General features: G+C 34.1%; 1 protein-coding gene across 20 annotated transcripts in view; it reads right to left on the bottom strand.

Annotated features, from left to right (window-relative positions):
• The window catches only part of Ncor1 (nuclear receptor corepressor 1), a 153,486-nt gene that overhangs the window by 60,860 nt on the left and 77,359 nt on the right, over nt 1–15,267 (bottom strand). For 13 of the 20 annotated variants that reach the window (XM_046422057.2, XM_046422061.2, XM_058572008.1 and 10 more), the window contains 5 exons: nt 14,681–14,808; nt 11,453–11,670; nt 9,598–9,660; nt 7,569–7,708; nt 1,520–1,646 (listed from right to left, as the gene is read on the bottom strand). In XM_046422057.2, coding sequence (XP_046278013.1) covers nt 1,520–1,646; nt 7,569–7,708; nt 9,598–9,660; nt 11,453–11,670; nt 14,681–14,808 — 676 coding nt within the window. The remainder of the gene's footprint in view (nt 1–1,519; nt 1,647–7,568; nt 7,709–9,597; nt 9,661–11,452; nt 11,671–14,680; nt 14,809–15,267) is intronic. The other 7 variants (XM_046422059.2, XM_046422065.2, XM_046422076.2 and 4 more) reach the window with 1 other exon arrangement.

Genomic DNA, 15,267 nt, shown 5'->3' with positions numbered 1-15,267 from the left:
TGAGGAAGCAACTATCTGTAAGCTAGGAAGGGAATCCTTATCAGAAAGCAATTCTGTCATCCCCTTGATCTAAATTTGAAAACAAAGTTTTGCATTTTAAGTGACTCAGACTATACCATTCTATTATGGCTGCCCAAGGAGATTAATACAGTTGTCCCCTCTTATCCATAGAAATGAAAATAGTACCAAAATCTACATTTGCAATGTCTTCTCTATATATTTATACCTGTGATAATCTGTAAATGAGGCACAGTAAGAGATTAATAACAATAACTGATAACAAAATGGAATAATGACAACAATATATTGTAATAAAAATTACATGAATGTGATCTCGGTTTCTTTCTCTCTCAAAATATTGTATTTTTCCATTTAGTATTATCAGACTCAGTTGCCTGTGGATAACCAAACCTTGGATAAGGGGGACTATTGTATAGGCTTCATTTACATTCATAAACCCAGGGTATATAAGCTACCGGATACAAACTTACTAAAAGGAACAAACCCTGATGACCTCTGGAAGCATGAGGAATACACCTGTCTTCCATTGTTAGCAGAACTCTTAATCTAGCCAGGGTAAGCTTGTTTCAGTATTCTCTTTACACTTGTATCAATCACCTCATTTTCCACAAAAACCTCACAGAAAAGTTTCATTATTATTCAAAGCCAAAACCCATTTCAAGACAGGTTTTATGTTTAAAAGGTAACAACAATAACCTGTAGAAATAAATAAAATCCAATATTTCTAGAATTGGGGGATGTAAAGCTTCCTAAGCTTTATAAAATATAAAGGCCTACAAAGGAAAAGATAAACAGCTCTAATTAAACAAAGTTTAAACTCTAGTAATTCAAACATTAAAAAAAAACATTTTAGATAGGTGTATATAAAACTTAAACATGTTCAATAGATAATTTATAAAGAATAGAAGCATTATGAAAATCCCCACAAAGCAATCAATTTACAAAAGAAATAAATTAGATGAATTAATTAGGTACCTTTTCTTTAACTAGCAAAAACTCAGAAAATACTTACTTTTGTAGGAAGTTGTCGTTTTTTTGAATGACAAAAAGGGATTTTATTAAGTATTTTACTGGGGCTTCCAGGGTCATTAATTCTTGTTACATGAAAGCATACATATGACATATGTAAATATTTGTCCAAATATGAAATAAATCAACCTCGAAGCAATAAAATAAGGAGAAAAATGTAACTAATGATACCAGTTGAACAAGTAAATTTGGAAATGATACAAATGTACAGACATTTTATGGATGCTGAAACTTGGAGTTTGACGCAGGACTTGTTGTGATCTTCTGGCTGTAGGACCCAGACCATCTTAAGTGCTACATAAATAAAAATTTGTTGATCAATTGAATAAATATATTATATTCAAGCTTAAAGACTATGCCATGACAACAAAGATATACCATTTCTTCAATAAAGCAATTCCTACAAAGTTAAGCTAAAAATAATGTATTTGAGGTAAAAATCACACTAAATTTAAGATTTTTAAGATACCTTCACTATCTTCAGGATTTTCTTCTTCATTGGAAGCTTCAATATCTTCATCTTCCTGAGCAGAAACGGTGGAAGCAACACTTTCACACTGAGACACATCACGTTCTTCACGAGGTTTTCGTGAAGCCTAAAGGAATACATGATATTATTTGTGATTTAAATAGCTAAGAAGAAAAAAAAAATCAAACCTTTTCCCTTCTGAAAAAATATAGAACACTGACACACACATACAAGATGGTTATGTGGGGCTGGGGCTCAGTGGTGGAGCACTTGCCTAGCACGTGTGAGGCACTAGGTTCAATCCTCAGCACCACATAAATAAAAAAACAAAAAAAACAAATAAAGGCATTGTGTCCATCTACAACTAAAAATATTTTTAAAAAAAGAAACAGAAAAAGATGGTTATGTGTGTGACAATTCTCTCGTTATTGTGCAGGCAACCACTGTCAGTTCTTTTGTGCAGATGGGTCAATTTCACAAAACTGATGAAAAGTTTACATCTGAACCATTTTTGGGACCACAAGTTTTCATGATCCTTTCCTACTCCAGGAAATGTATTTTTGTAAGTAAAATAATATTTATTTTCAAATAAACGTAACTTACAGATTAAAACGTGGAAGATACAGAAAATTGAATTTTAAAAAATTCTCATAATTTCAAAAGCTAGAGATTCCAAGTATACTAGTACAGTTCCTTTTAAGTCCTTTAGATGCATGTACACGTATAGAAATCTGTCCACAGCTTGGACAGACCCATGTAGTCATATATCCCAAGTCTAATTTTTTTTTTAACCTAAAACAGCTTTGAAAAGAACATATCCCTATGCTACAAACTCTTCAAAATGGTTCTTACAAAATATTCCATAAAAATACAGTTATCAGTGTACAGTTAAATTCTCCTATTTTAAGGCATTTGAGTAATTTTCAAGAATTTTTAAGAATTAGGCAACTTTATGGGCAATAATAAATCATTTCTTTTACTATTAATGAAGACAAATTCCTTCTATGTTTTTCTTCAAATTTGTTTAGATGTTGATGGACCTTTATTTTATTCACGTATTCATATGTGGTGCTGAGAATTGAACCCTGTGCCTCACACATGCTAGGCAAGCACTCCACCACTGAGCCCCAGCCCCAGCCCTTGTTGTTCTTTAAATAGTGTGTTCCATTCTGCAAATTATGTGTTTATGTAAAATCGCTCATTCTTCTAATGAAGCCTCATAATTTATTATGTGTGTACATATTTAAATGGAAGATGCTTGCTACTTACACTATATTTATAGCCTTATGTTGCTAGATACAAAACTTAAGGTCTCCTGTGTTTGCAGGTATTGGCACTGGAAGTTCTGTTCTATGCCCATCATGTATTTCACCTGTCAGCCTCTACCACTGAGACTCTTCATAGAGAGGAAAAAATATTATTACTGCCCCAACCTGCTAAAAATTACCAAGATGCCTAGTCATTATTCTTAGTTAATATATGATAATGCTATTTAGGATCCAACCCACAGCATTAATTAACTGAAGAGAAACAATTATTTTCCAATATTAATCAGAGTATCCCTAGGAGGAATGAAAGGAAACAATCCCAGAAAGGCACTCCATGTTTCTTAAAAACCTATCAGAAGGGGCTGGGGTTGTCGCTCAGAGGTAGAGAGCTTGCCTAATACATTTGAGACACTGGGTTCGATCCTCAGCACCACATAAAAATAAATAAAATACAGTTATTATGTCCATCTTTAAAAAAAAAAAGATTCCATGAATGCTACCATAATATTTTCAAGCATTAGATAACAAATAGTATATGGATTTTTGCCCCTCCTTTGCAAATATTAACCCATTCTGTTTAGTCCTTTAACTAATGATTATAGAAGAAACAGCTTTTCACTACCACTGGGTAAAATTCTGCTCTTCACATGCAATAACCTGCAACATCTTCAAGCATTTTCTTCACTGAGATTTGACATTCCAAAACCTATGACATCTATGCATTCACCAATTTGATGAGTAAATTTGGCAAGATGCACAGGCATTTTATTTAACACCTACATATATACTACTGAGGATTGACAAGTATTAGTCATTTTAAGTGATGCTGGGGATTGAACTCAGGGCTTCACATACCCTAGGAAAATGCTCTATCACTAAGCTACATCCCCAGCCCTTGAAATATTTTTTAAAAAGATAAAACACTCTAGATAGCAAGAGAAGTCTGCTGTCTTCTATCATTTTAATTGTGATTAATCATAATGATTAGAACTAGATGTTTTAGAGATGTTTGTGATTTTGTATGTCAGCTTGGCTAGGACACTTTGCCCAGAGAGTTGACCAAACATTACTCTGGATGTTTCTGTACAGGTGTAATAAGATTAACATTTAAATGAGTAGGCTATAAGTAAAGCATATTACCCTCCATGGGGAGAGGAGGGGAGGAGGGCTCATCCAGTCCACTGAAGGCCTAAGCAGAACAAACACTGGAGTAAGGAGGAATTCTGAAGCAGAATGGACTCCAATTCTTTTCAAAGTCTTTTCAGTCAGCCTACCCCACGGAAGTTAAACCCTCACGATCACATGGGTAAATTCCTCCCATCTTGCTCTTCTTCCTTCCTCATCTTTCATTTTTTTCTTTCCTTATACCTCTCTCTATACATACACGTTCACATACTGCTGATTTTTATCCTTGAGAACCCCAACTAGTATGTTTCTTTTTGTTTTTGTTTTCTTAAATATGGGGGATTAAGCCCAGGGGTGTTCTACCACTGAGGGATCATCCCCAGCCCTATTTTGAGACAGGGTCTAAGTTGTCCAGCTATAGCCTCAAACTTGCGACATTTGTGCCTCAGCTTCCTGAGGTGCTAGAATTACAGGTATCTGGCTAAAATATTTATCTTTAAAAAAATAACAGCTGGCTTGACATGGTACCATGCCTATAATTTCTGTCACTCAGGAGGTCAAGGAAGGAGGATCACAAATTCAAATCCAGCCTCACCAATTTAGTGAGACCCTGTCTCAAATAAAAAATAAAAATGTGCTGGGGGGAGTAGTTTAGTGATAGAGGGAACCTGGATTCAATCTCTAGTACTAAAAAAAAAAAAAAAAATTACAAAACAAACACAACAAACATTTGATTCACTGTTTACTTGACTTTCTCCCAAAACATTTTAGATGGTATCTCCTGAACTCAAGACTTCATCTTGTCAAAATATTTTTTTGTTGTGTTATTTTCTGTTCTTTATGTTTTGGTTCTTATAGGACCTTTAAACTATTGCAACCTCAAAGTTCCTTTGTATATACTCTTTTGAGTCAATATTGTATTTGAAGGGCTAGGGCTGTGGCTCAGTGGTAGCATACTTCCCTGACATGTGTGAGGCACTGGGTTCGATTCCCAGCACCACATATAAATAAATAAAGTTCTATCAAAACTAAAAAAAATATTTTTTAAAATATTATATATCAAGAATATATGATCTTTCAATTTAATTCATCTATTATAGATATCTGATTTTCCCTGCACATTTTACTGAAAAGACTGTCCTCTCTCCCATTGAATTGTGTCCTTTGCTGAGCATCATTAAATCTTAAATGTGGAAAAAAAAAGAGTATATACTCTTCTTTGTAAGTTCACATCTTAGTAAGCTTAAGTATTTGTTCATTACTCATTCTTCTCTCCTTAATGATACTAAAACATTTTGGTCTAAGAACCCTAAAGTATCAAAAAGTAATAAGGGGCTAGGGTTGTGGTTCAGTGGTAGAGAGCTCACCTAGCGCGTGCAAGGCCCTGGGTTCGATCATCAGCATCATATAAAAATAAATAAATTAAACAAAGGTGTTGTGTCCAACTACAACTAAAAAATAAATATTTTTTTAAAAAGTAATAAGGACCCATAGAGTCTGTTTTCTGATATTGTACCAAAATAGTTGCTAAAAAGTTTGATGAAATCTGAAACCACATTAATAAAACTTTTTTGTACTCTATTATGTTAAAGTTTATTAATTTGTCTTATACTTCCATATGGGAATCCTTTAGCAATAAATAATATCCACTGTAATATCACCAACTGGTCATTTGAAAAATACTGAAGAGCTGGAGATACAACTCAGCAGTAGAACATTAGCCTAGCATGCATAACACCCTGAGTTCCACTGCAGCATCAAAAAAGAAAAGCAAAAAGTACTTAGTTATGTAGATTTTTCAAATTTAGATATACTTCATTATATAGCAAATCACCAAATTATTTATAACCACTGATCTCATCAAAACAGTGTAACTAGTTGGGCATGGTACATGCCTATAATTCCAGCAGCTCAGGAGGCTGAGGCAGGAAGATCACAAGTTCAAAGCCAGCCTCGGCAACTTAGTGAGACCCAAAGCAACTTAGTGAGAGACCCTGTCTCAAAATAAAATTTAAAAAGAAAATAAAAAGGTGTGTCAGTGGTTGAGCATTCTTGGGTTCAATCTCTGGTACAACAACAACAAAAAAGTGTAACCAGAACATATTAAGTTCATGCTACCATACTATGGATCTGGAATACCCCCAAACCTCCATGTGTTAAAGGCTTGGCCTCAGCTCATGGAAATGGTAGAATCGTTAAGAGGTGTGCCCTAGCAGAAGAGCTCAGGTTGCTGAGTGTGTGTCCACGAAGGAGACATCAGGACTGGGTGCCCTTCCTTCCTGTGTATTTTCTCATATAGGCCATCAGGTGAACAGGCTTCTTCTACCACTGCTCCTGCCATGATGTGCTTGCTACCTTACCACAGGCTCCAAAGCAACCATAAACTGAAATCTCAAAAACTGCGAGGCAAAATAAACCTCTTTTCATTTTGATCATCTTAGGTATTTTCCTACACTTAGGGAAAACCCACACACAGTAAAGTATAAGCATTTTCCAAAATTCTCCTTTTCATTTGCAAGCATGAAATTTAAAAGTGACAACAAATACTATTTGTTGTTTATTCTGAAAGACAGGCTCACTTATTGTCAGAAAAAAACACAAAACAAAACAACAACAACAAAAAACCTATCTGCCAAATACAAAAATTTGAAAAATCACATTGTCATGCTTTCAAGTAAAAACAATATTCTATGAAAAAGGGAACATATTTCAGCCTGAAATTCAAACACCTGCAAAAGCACTTTTCCATGATAGAATAATCATATTTTTGTAAAAGAGCCATGTGTGTACTTACCATTTCATTACACAGAGTAGTAAACTATGAGTACTTTAATGTAAAAATTCAATCAAATTAATTTTTATTCTTCATCAAGGACATTCTTCAGTAAAACTAGCTTTTTCATTTTATTTTATCTTATTATCTATGGTGCTGGGGAATCAAAACAGGGCCTTGCAAATGCTAGGCCAAATGCTCTACCACTGAGTTAAACCTCCACTTCTGAATCTGGTACTATTTTTTAAAAGTTGCTTGGAGATAAAGAACACATTGAGTACCAGCACACTGAGTATCCTGCCACCAGCAGTTTTATCCATCAATCCAAATATTAATAGAAAAAAGCAAATAACATCTTAATAGTTTCATGAAAGTATAAGCATTTTCCATTTTTACCTCAAAGGACTCTCCAAAACTCTAAGAACTACTATACTAAAACTTCCTTATAAGAAAAATTCCAATAATAGTAATTTATTTCAAGTAAATTTTCAATAATTTGAAAATAATAATAATTTGAGTATAACCCCTGGTTTTTTATTCCACACAATCTTTGTCTTTGAAAAAAACATTTTTTTAATATACCAAATCGACTCATTCAATATGATAAAACGTCACCTAAAGTTTTCAATTAAACTTCCCATCTACAGTAATTCAAAAGTACTGAATTCCCATTACTACAAATAGAAACCTTTTTGATTAGTAAAAAGGAAACCAGTTGACCTGTACCAAGAAATTAGAATACTTCTTACAGGTAAATGCATAAATACAAATACAAGATACAAAAAAGTGTCTCCAAAATCAATCTCTGAAGTTTGAAAACACTTGAAGTTAAAAAAAAAAAAAAAAAGATAAATCAAAGCTTCTCTACCTCTTATATACTCACTTTCTGTTTATGCTGTTGCAAGAGGTTGTCGAGATTGTGTCGTCTTTTATAGTTAAAATAGAAGTTTTTACACTGAGCTTCACTTTTAGTTCCCACCATTTTGGCAATTGCTGCCCAGTTACGGCCATGTTCTACTAGGCCTGTATTTTAAAAGCAGATGAAGCATTAATTGAATAGTGACTGCAAGCAAGAGAAATAATAAATCAATGTAATCACTGTATTTACAATCATTAACACTACAGACACTCTTTCAATTACTTATGAATGTACTTCAATATTTACTGACTGAAAACTCATTTTTGTCCTGTATTTTCCCCCCAATTTAAAATATGCTCATTAATAGAGGGCTAAATCTTACCTGTGCTATGTATATTTACAGGGACAGGGCAACACTGGACCCACAGTTATAGTTCAAATGCTTGCAAACTAAGCAATTAGGTACTTCTAGATCCTAGAGACAGTGTATCAATAATAAGGTAATCAAATATAAATGACTAACACAGTCTCATTTGTAGAAAACCTCACTGATAATCAAGATTTATGCCAGTCAATTCATAATCAAGCAATGCCCTCAAAAAATTTACCAGTTTTTAAAAATCCTGTTTTAATATAACGCATCACAGAAAATTATGCAATTTAATAATTCTCTAATCAAACAACTATACACACATATATACGTGGAAAAATATGAATATATAATTGTATATATACATACATAGACAACAATATAAAGATATACTTTAGATACAGGTATACATAAACAGAAATTCCCAGTACAAATTTAACAATTCATAGGTAAACATCAGTTTTTCAAGGTTAATACAAATAGCTCCCTTAATAATAAGGGAGAAAGACCATTACCAAATCTTGCCTGATAGTTTCTTAAAGAGTATAGATTAGACACTTAAACACAGATATATCTGTCTGAAAAAGACCATTCCATGATAGAGCTCACACCTGCTTGTTTAAATATGATATTTTGATGATGACATGAGAATAAACGTGAATCTTCTCAAAAACAATGCAGATTTAGCATTTGCCAATCATGGCAAATAAGGTTCAGATAAAAATACTTTGAAAATAGAACACTGTAAACTGTTTGATTTTTGGTTAAGTTTGCTTATACTTGAGTCTAAGACACATTATTTATTATCTGATAAATAGTAAATAAATCTGAAATATGTCACCAAAAGGCCAAGTTACATATAACAATTTCCCTTTGGAACTACAAGGTAAATATTTAAACAACAAAAGAATTAATCTTTCTTAAAATTAACTACCAATATTTACCCTAATGTAATTTAGTTCAATTTTAAATCATACTACATTAATAAGCAACAAGAGAAAACTACAAGGTACATAAAGTTCCATAGTAAGATGACACAGTAAAGTAACAGAGAAGAACTCAAAACTTCAGTCTGATTGGCTATAAACTTCATGTTCTCTCCTCCTCAGTGCAATTTCTTTAATGGTTTATTTATTCTATTTCTGTGGAATTGGGGATTTAATCCAGGGGCATTCTACCACTGAGCTACACTTCATTCTGTTTTATTTTTAGTTTTATTTTGAGTCAGTGTCTCCCTGAGTTGCCCAGGGTGGCCTTTAACTTTCAATCTCCCAAGTATCTGGAATTACAAATATGGGCCACTATTCCTGACACTTAATGGTTTATAATCAAAAGACTTAACCCAAATGCAAACTGAAAAAGTAGGTGCCATTTTATTGAATGCAACTCTAAAACAACATAAATATGGAATTTATATCAAAGTTTGTTCCAAAATAAATTCAATAGCAACTATTCTGGAAAAGCTACTTGTTTTATGAAGATATTCAAAATAACATTATAGTACCTTAAGGGTACTATACTATCAAAAAGAACTCTTAAATTTGCTTAGAAACCCTACCCTCTTGGAAGAACCTTTTCATTTCCTAAATTACAAAAGTATTTCTATTATGCTCATGACTAATCACCCTTTAAAACAAAAACAAACTAAAAAAACCTTGAGAAGATCTAACTATTATAATTTACCTTTTTTAGCCACTTCCATTTCTTCTTCTGTCCATCGAGAGGTCTCCACAGGCTCTGTGGAAACTAAAACAAAAGGAGAAAACCCAGTTAAGCAGAGAGGAAAAAAAGAGAGAGAAAGAAAAATCCTTCGCAGGGTAGGGTTGCACACACCAGAAATCGCAACAGCTTGGGAGGCTGAGGCAGGAGGACTGAGTTCAAAGACAGCCTCAGCAACTCAGTGAGACAGTGTCTCTAAATAAAACACAAAAAAGGGCTGGGGATGTGGCTTAGTGGTTGAGCGCCCCTGGATTCACTCCCTAGTACCAAAAACAGAAAAGAAAAATCCTTCATTCCGACAAACAATGTAATCTGTAAACTCTTCGAACCTGCTATAAAGTCTGTTTACAGCATTTGGTGGGAAATAAAAACAACAACTATGAAAATTAGATGCTATCAGTCTCTTTTCTATCAACCAGATGGAAAAGTTTTACTTTTCTCAACAACACAATCTTTCTCAATGTTCTCAGAAGTTCTATCCATGTCTACATGTTTGAATACCTTTAGCTTAGTTTTAAGAAAGTCCCACCTCATCCAATGCTTTCCAGCTTAAAAGATCACTCCTCTTTTCTTGCATTGTCAAAGGACAAAATAACCCTGTTTCTTTTTGTCTGGGAACAGTGCCCTCTCCCTTTCTCTGAACCCTCATCTTGACCTAACTCTTTTTGTTCATTTCTGTTTCTGGTATCCAGCAGGCACAAAGGGATAATGCATTGAACGCTTGCTCTCTTACTTCAGAAAGAAAACTGAAAATATCAAGCCTGAAATGAACTCTTGCTACATTCTTACTCAATTAATAGTAACACAATCATCTGAATTATGAATAGGCTCCTCAGACTGATTTTTGAATCCTCCTTGTCACTTACTACTCACACCCAATGACATGTATCAACTATCGTCTCCTTCACATATACAACATCTGCTTCCATTCTTGAGCCCATCTAATCTGACCTTCACCTACTACTTCCAGACCTATCTTGCTAAAGTACAAATCTAATCAGAGCACTCTTCTATGTAAAAACCTTTGCAAGCTCTCTCCTTTGTAAGCAAAACAAGATATAGTTCACACAAAGCCCATCATGATCTGCCCCTCTGCCTATGTTTGTTTTTTGTTGTTGTTGTTTTTGCTACTGGGGATTTAACTCAAGGGCAGGAGCATTACCACTGAGCTACACTCATTCCTAGAACTTGCACTATCTTTCATACTTCATGTTATGGGAAAATTGGTACCACGAATCACTAATGGTGGTACTTATCATTCAAACAATCCTTTTATAAACTAATGAGACAGTACTTTTTAAAAGAGAGAGAGAAATATGCTTGGATTCTTAGGCCCAATATAAATTTGCCTAAGAATTTATTCCTATGAAAAATAATTTAACAGAAAAACAATGCTATGTGCACAGATTTTTTTTCCCATTATAGTGTTGTCTATATTGGTTTAAGATGAGGAATGGGACTGCCTGATTAAATAAGTCATGTCTCAGGAAAAAAATGCCAACACTTATGGCCATTTACAAAGTAAAAATGGAGATTACTAAGAAATTAGAAAACATCTGATATATAACAAGTAAAAATATTTAAAAAAAGGTGATACGCCCACTAGGATTATAACTAATTAAAAAAGAAAAACAGCTGTATTTGAGTAGCAAGATTGTGGCTCATGTTCATTTTCAAAAAAATTGACATTAATAAAGTTCAAAAAATTTAAAGATCAGACTTCAGGATTATTTGTAGATTATCAACATTAGAGAGCCCTAATACTGAGAGAGAATTCCATACAAATTATGGCCTATTCATGCCAATTCCTCCCACTCACCAGGTTCTGGTGGTGGTGGCAGAGGTGGTGGAGGCTCTTCAGTGGCAGCTGCAGCTGCGGCACTGGCAGCTGCCGCTTCATTTGTCATGGACCTGGTGATTCGCCCCTTCCGGCGGCCTTGACTGTTGGCAGTTTTTCGCCCCCTAGGCGTGGACTGTTCTCTCTCCTCAGTTTCTTCTGTTGTAGCTTCCATCTTATCCTTTTCCTTGGTATTTTCTCTGGAAACAAAAACAATGAAAATTTGTGTGTATCAAAGAAGGCTGCAGTTTTGGACATCCTTTACTTAAAAATTGAATAAATCTAACCAATCTCTTATTTATTTTTAAAAAATTTAGGTAAAATTCTTTTTTTTTTTTAAGAGAGAGAGAGAATTTTTTAAATATTTATTTTAGTTTTTCGGGGGACACAACATCTTTGTTTGTATGTGGTGCTGAGGATCAAACCCGGGCGGCACACATGCCAGGCAAGCACGCTACCGCTTGAGCCACAACCCCAGCCCCAGGTAAAATTCTTTTATGCCCTAATTTTGAAGAGTTTTGGCTGGTTAAAATGAAAATATTCCATACGTTTTTTTAAAAAAACATATTAATGGACTTACATTTTAAACATATTTCAAATTAACTGATTCAAAACCAGAACATTCCACGAGGAAATTAACAAATGGCAGCACAAGATCCCCTAGACCTGCAATTCAAAGACATGGTCTATACCAAACGGCAGGAGTCCTGGGTGTTTTACACTTGTTCTAAGTTGTCTTATTAGTGAAATGAAGAAGCTGAAACAGATAGTAAGTACCTTTATGATTGATGCTTACTCTATAGTAATAATCTACAATACTGTTTCATTAAACCAGACTCAGTGTTCTGAACCACCACCAATACTGATTACACCCCAGGGCAAAGATGCCTTGGATTTACTAGCCTAGCAATAACTTTGGAAAAACTGCCTCATTCCCATGAGCCTCAGTTTCTTCATCTGTAAAATAAGGATAATGGTAATATATTTCATAGAGCTGTTGCAAAGATTAAAGAATAATAAATAAAAAAAATAAAGAGAGGAGGGGTGGCAATCTAAGATGGAAGGCACTGAGTAAGGGGTCACTTTTTCCAAATTAAAGGTGTTCAAACATGTAGATATGGCATGAAACTTTTGAGAACACTAATACATGACCCTGAGAAGTGTGGTATTCCAACTGCCAACACAGAAGCAAACTTGACCATATCTCAATTTCCCAACATGCTTTATTAATTCTTATTTCCAAGATTTTTTCTCCTTGTAAACAGTTCTTGTATCTTGCCTTGCTCTCCCCTAGTAGATTATAAACTACCTGGAAATAGTATATATCTTAAGTATTTTTTGTATTCTCCTTAAGGTTTAGCCCAAATAGATAATGAATTGTTAAAATAACTTAGAAGCTAGGTGTGGTCGTGCACACATGTAATCTCAGCTACCTGGGAGGCAGAAGGATTGCAAATTTGACGCCAGCCTCAGCAACTTGGCAAGACCCTATCTCAAAATAAAAAATATAAAGGGCTGAGGGTATAGTTCAGTGGTACAGTGCCCTGGATTCAACCCCAGTACTGCCAAAAATAAGTAAACGCATAGACACATGCACACATACATACAAATATATACACAAACATTCAAAACAATAACAACAATAGATATTTTAAGAAAAAAGTAAAATTAAGGTATAGCAGTTCTAAGAAAGAAAAAAAAAAGATAAAAGTAAAACCAGGTAAGGTAGTTCCACTTGAGCAGAACCACTGACTATGTGGTAGGATAAAAGTTTAACCTAAACTAAAATAACCTAAACTTTTCCTTTATACGCATCTTCCTAAGATATAAAATTAGAAAAGCATGAATATCTAACACTTTTCAAACCATGTCAATTGACTTAGGCAGCTTTAGTCACCCCAGAACTAGGTAAAACTTAAGTACTTCCAAGAGGATTACAGAAACAAAATAGATATTAAAAAGGAACGAACCATTTACACATCAAACACCCTGGATAAATCTCGAAGAAATTTATAAGTTAATAAGTCACATAACACATTACATACTTGCTATAGTCTGGATCTTAAATATTCTCAAAATATTTTAAAATGTGTTTAAAAGTTTGGTCCCTAGGGCAGTACTAAAGAGAGACAATGGAGCCTTTAGAAGGCAGAGCCTAGTGGGAGGTTTTTAGGTCATTGGGGGCTTGCCCTTGAAGGGAATTCTGGGACCCTGGCCTCTTCCTCTCTTTCTATCTTCTTTCCTTCCTGGCCAGGAGGTTAATGGTTTTGTTATTTCATGTGCTCCCTTGATGATATGCTGTGTTGCCACAGGCCCAAACAATTATGGATTGAAACCTCCAAATATATGAGCCAAAGATATAAGTTGGTTATCTCAGGTATTTGCTATAGTGACAGAAACCTGACTAATATATACTGTATGACTCCATTTCTATATAATTCTAGAATAGGCAGAAGCGGTTGCCACAGGCTAGGAATGGGGGCAGAGAAACCTATTACAAATTTGATGTCACTTCAAAGAAACCTACAGGAATAGGATGATTGGAAATGCTCTACACAAGTACATACACTTGTCTAAACACATCAATCTAAAATTGATGAATTTTAGTCTACATTATTTATAAACATAATCGTTCGGGGGTAAACAACCAATCCAGTGCCTGAGGCCCTCTGTGCCTAAATGTATACAAAAGCCTCAGTGGCTGTCTCTGACTGGCAAAATGACAGATTAACTTTCATTATACTTTGCTTTCTTTTCCCGATTTTCTATAATGAACATGAATTACTTTTTATTACCAGGAAAATGGCAACAGCAAATAAATTGGGAAATGTATTTTATATAATATGGTCAATGAACCTAGAATATACTATATTAGTGAAAAGTTCCTTTCTCAGCATTTTTACACTACCTAAGGTACACTATCTGAGGCTCATAAAAGAGCCTGAGGAATCTTCCAAATCCAAGATTAAATTAAATTCAACACATCTTTGTGAGAAGTACGCATTATTGTAGCTCATCCTGTCTGAAAAGAAGTAAGTCATGGCTGGCAAATAAATACAATAAGCCAAAAAATTATACTTCATTACTTAGTCATGTCAAATAACAAAACTCATATCCTACTGATTCTTTTATCCAATATTTCACACCTTCAAAAGACTGTTTCATTATTTAAAAGTAACTACAACACTTATTAATAATTATTTAACTCACTTAGAGTCCTCCTTCTCATCCTTTTCCTCTTCATCTTTCTTTTCTTCTTCTTTTTTTTCTGTTTTTTCTGCTTTATCCTCTTCTTTTTCTTCTACTTTTTCTTCTTGTGAGGGTCGGGCAATTTGCTGCTAGAACAAATCATCATTTGTGAAACACAAAGGTACCAGCAATAGATTCTCAAATTGTGATGACAAATTATAATAGCCATCTAAACATTTTAAATAATTATTAATCATTTACAATATAATTGGTGGCCATGAATTAAAAATCAAGCAATACTTTTATGATATATTTTATATGTATTATCTAAAAGGTATTATACATACATACACAAATGCTCAGAGCATTTAGATCTATCAGAGAGGTGAAAATGTTAAAATTCCACTTGGAAATCTGAGATTGGTGCTCTCTTTGCAAGCCCTATCTAATCTGTCACTCAAGAATTCCATTTCAAAATATATTTCAAAACACATATACAATTTTTTCAAACCATCCCTATCATTAAATACTTAATGTATTCCTATTTTTTCCATTATTATAAATGAAACTATAAGAAACATCTTTATGCATTTTTGGGAGGAACATCC

The sequence above is a fragment of the Marmota monax genome, unplaced genomic scaffold, assembly GCF_021218885.2.
Source record: "Marmota monax isolate L192 unplaced genomic scaffold, Marmota_monax_Labrador192_F-V1.1 WCK01_AAM20220418_F8-fsc00311, whole genome shotgun sequence".
NCBI classification, from domain to species: Eukaryota; Metazoa; Chordata; class Mammalia; order Rodentia; family Sciuridae; genus Marmota; species Marmota monax.
Note: the sequence above shows the minus strand (reverse complement) of the source record. Positions and strands in the feature narration are given on the sequence as shown.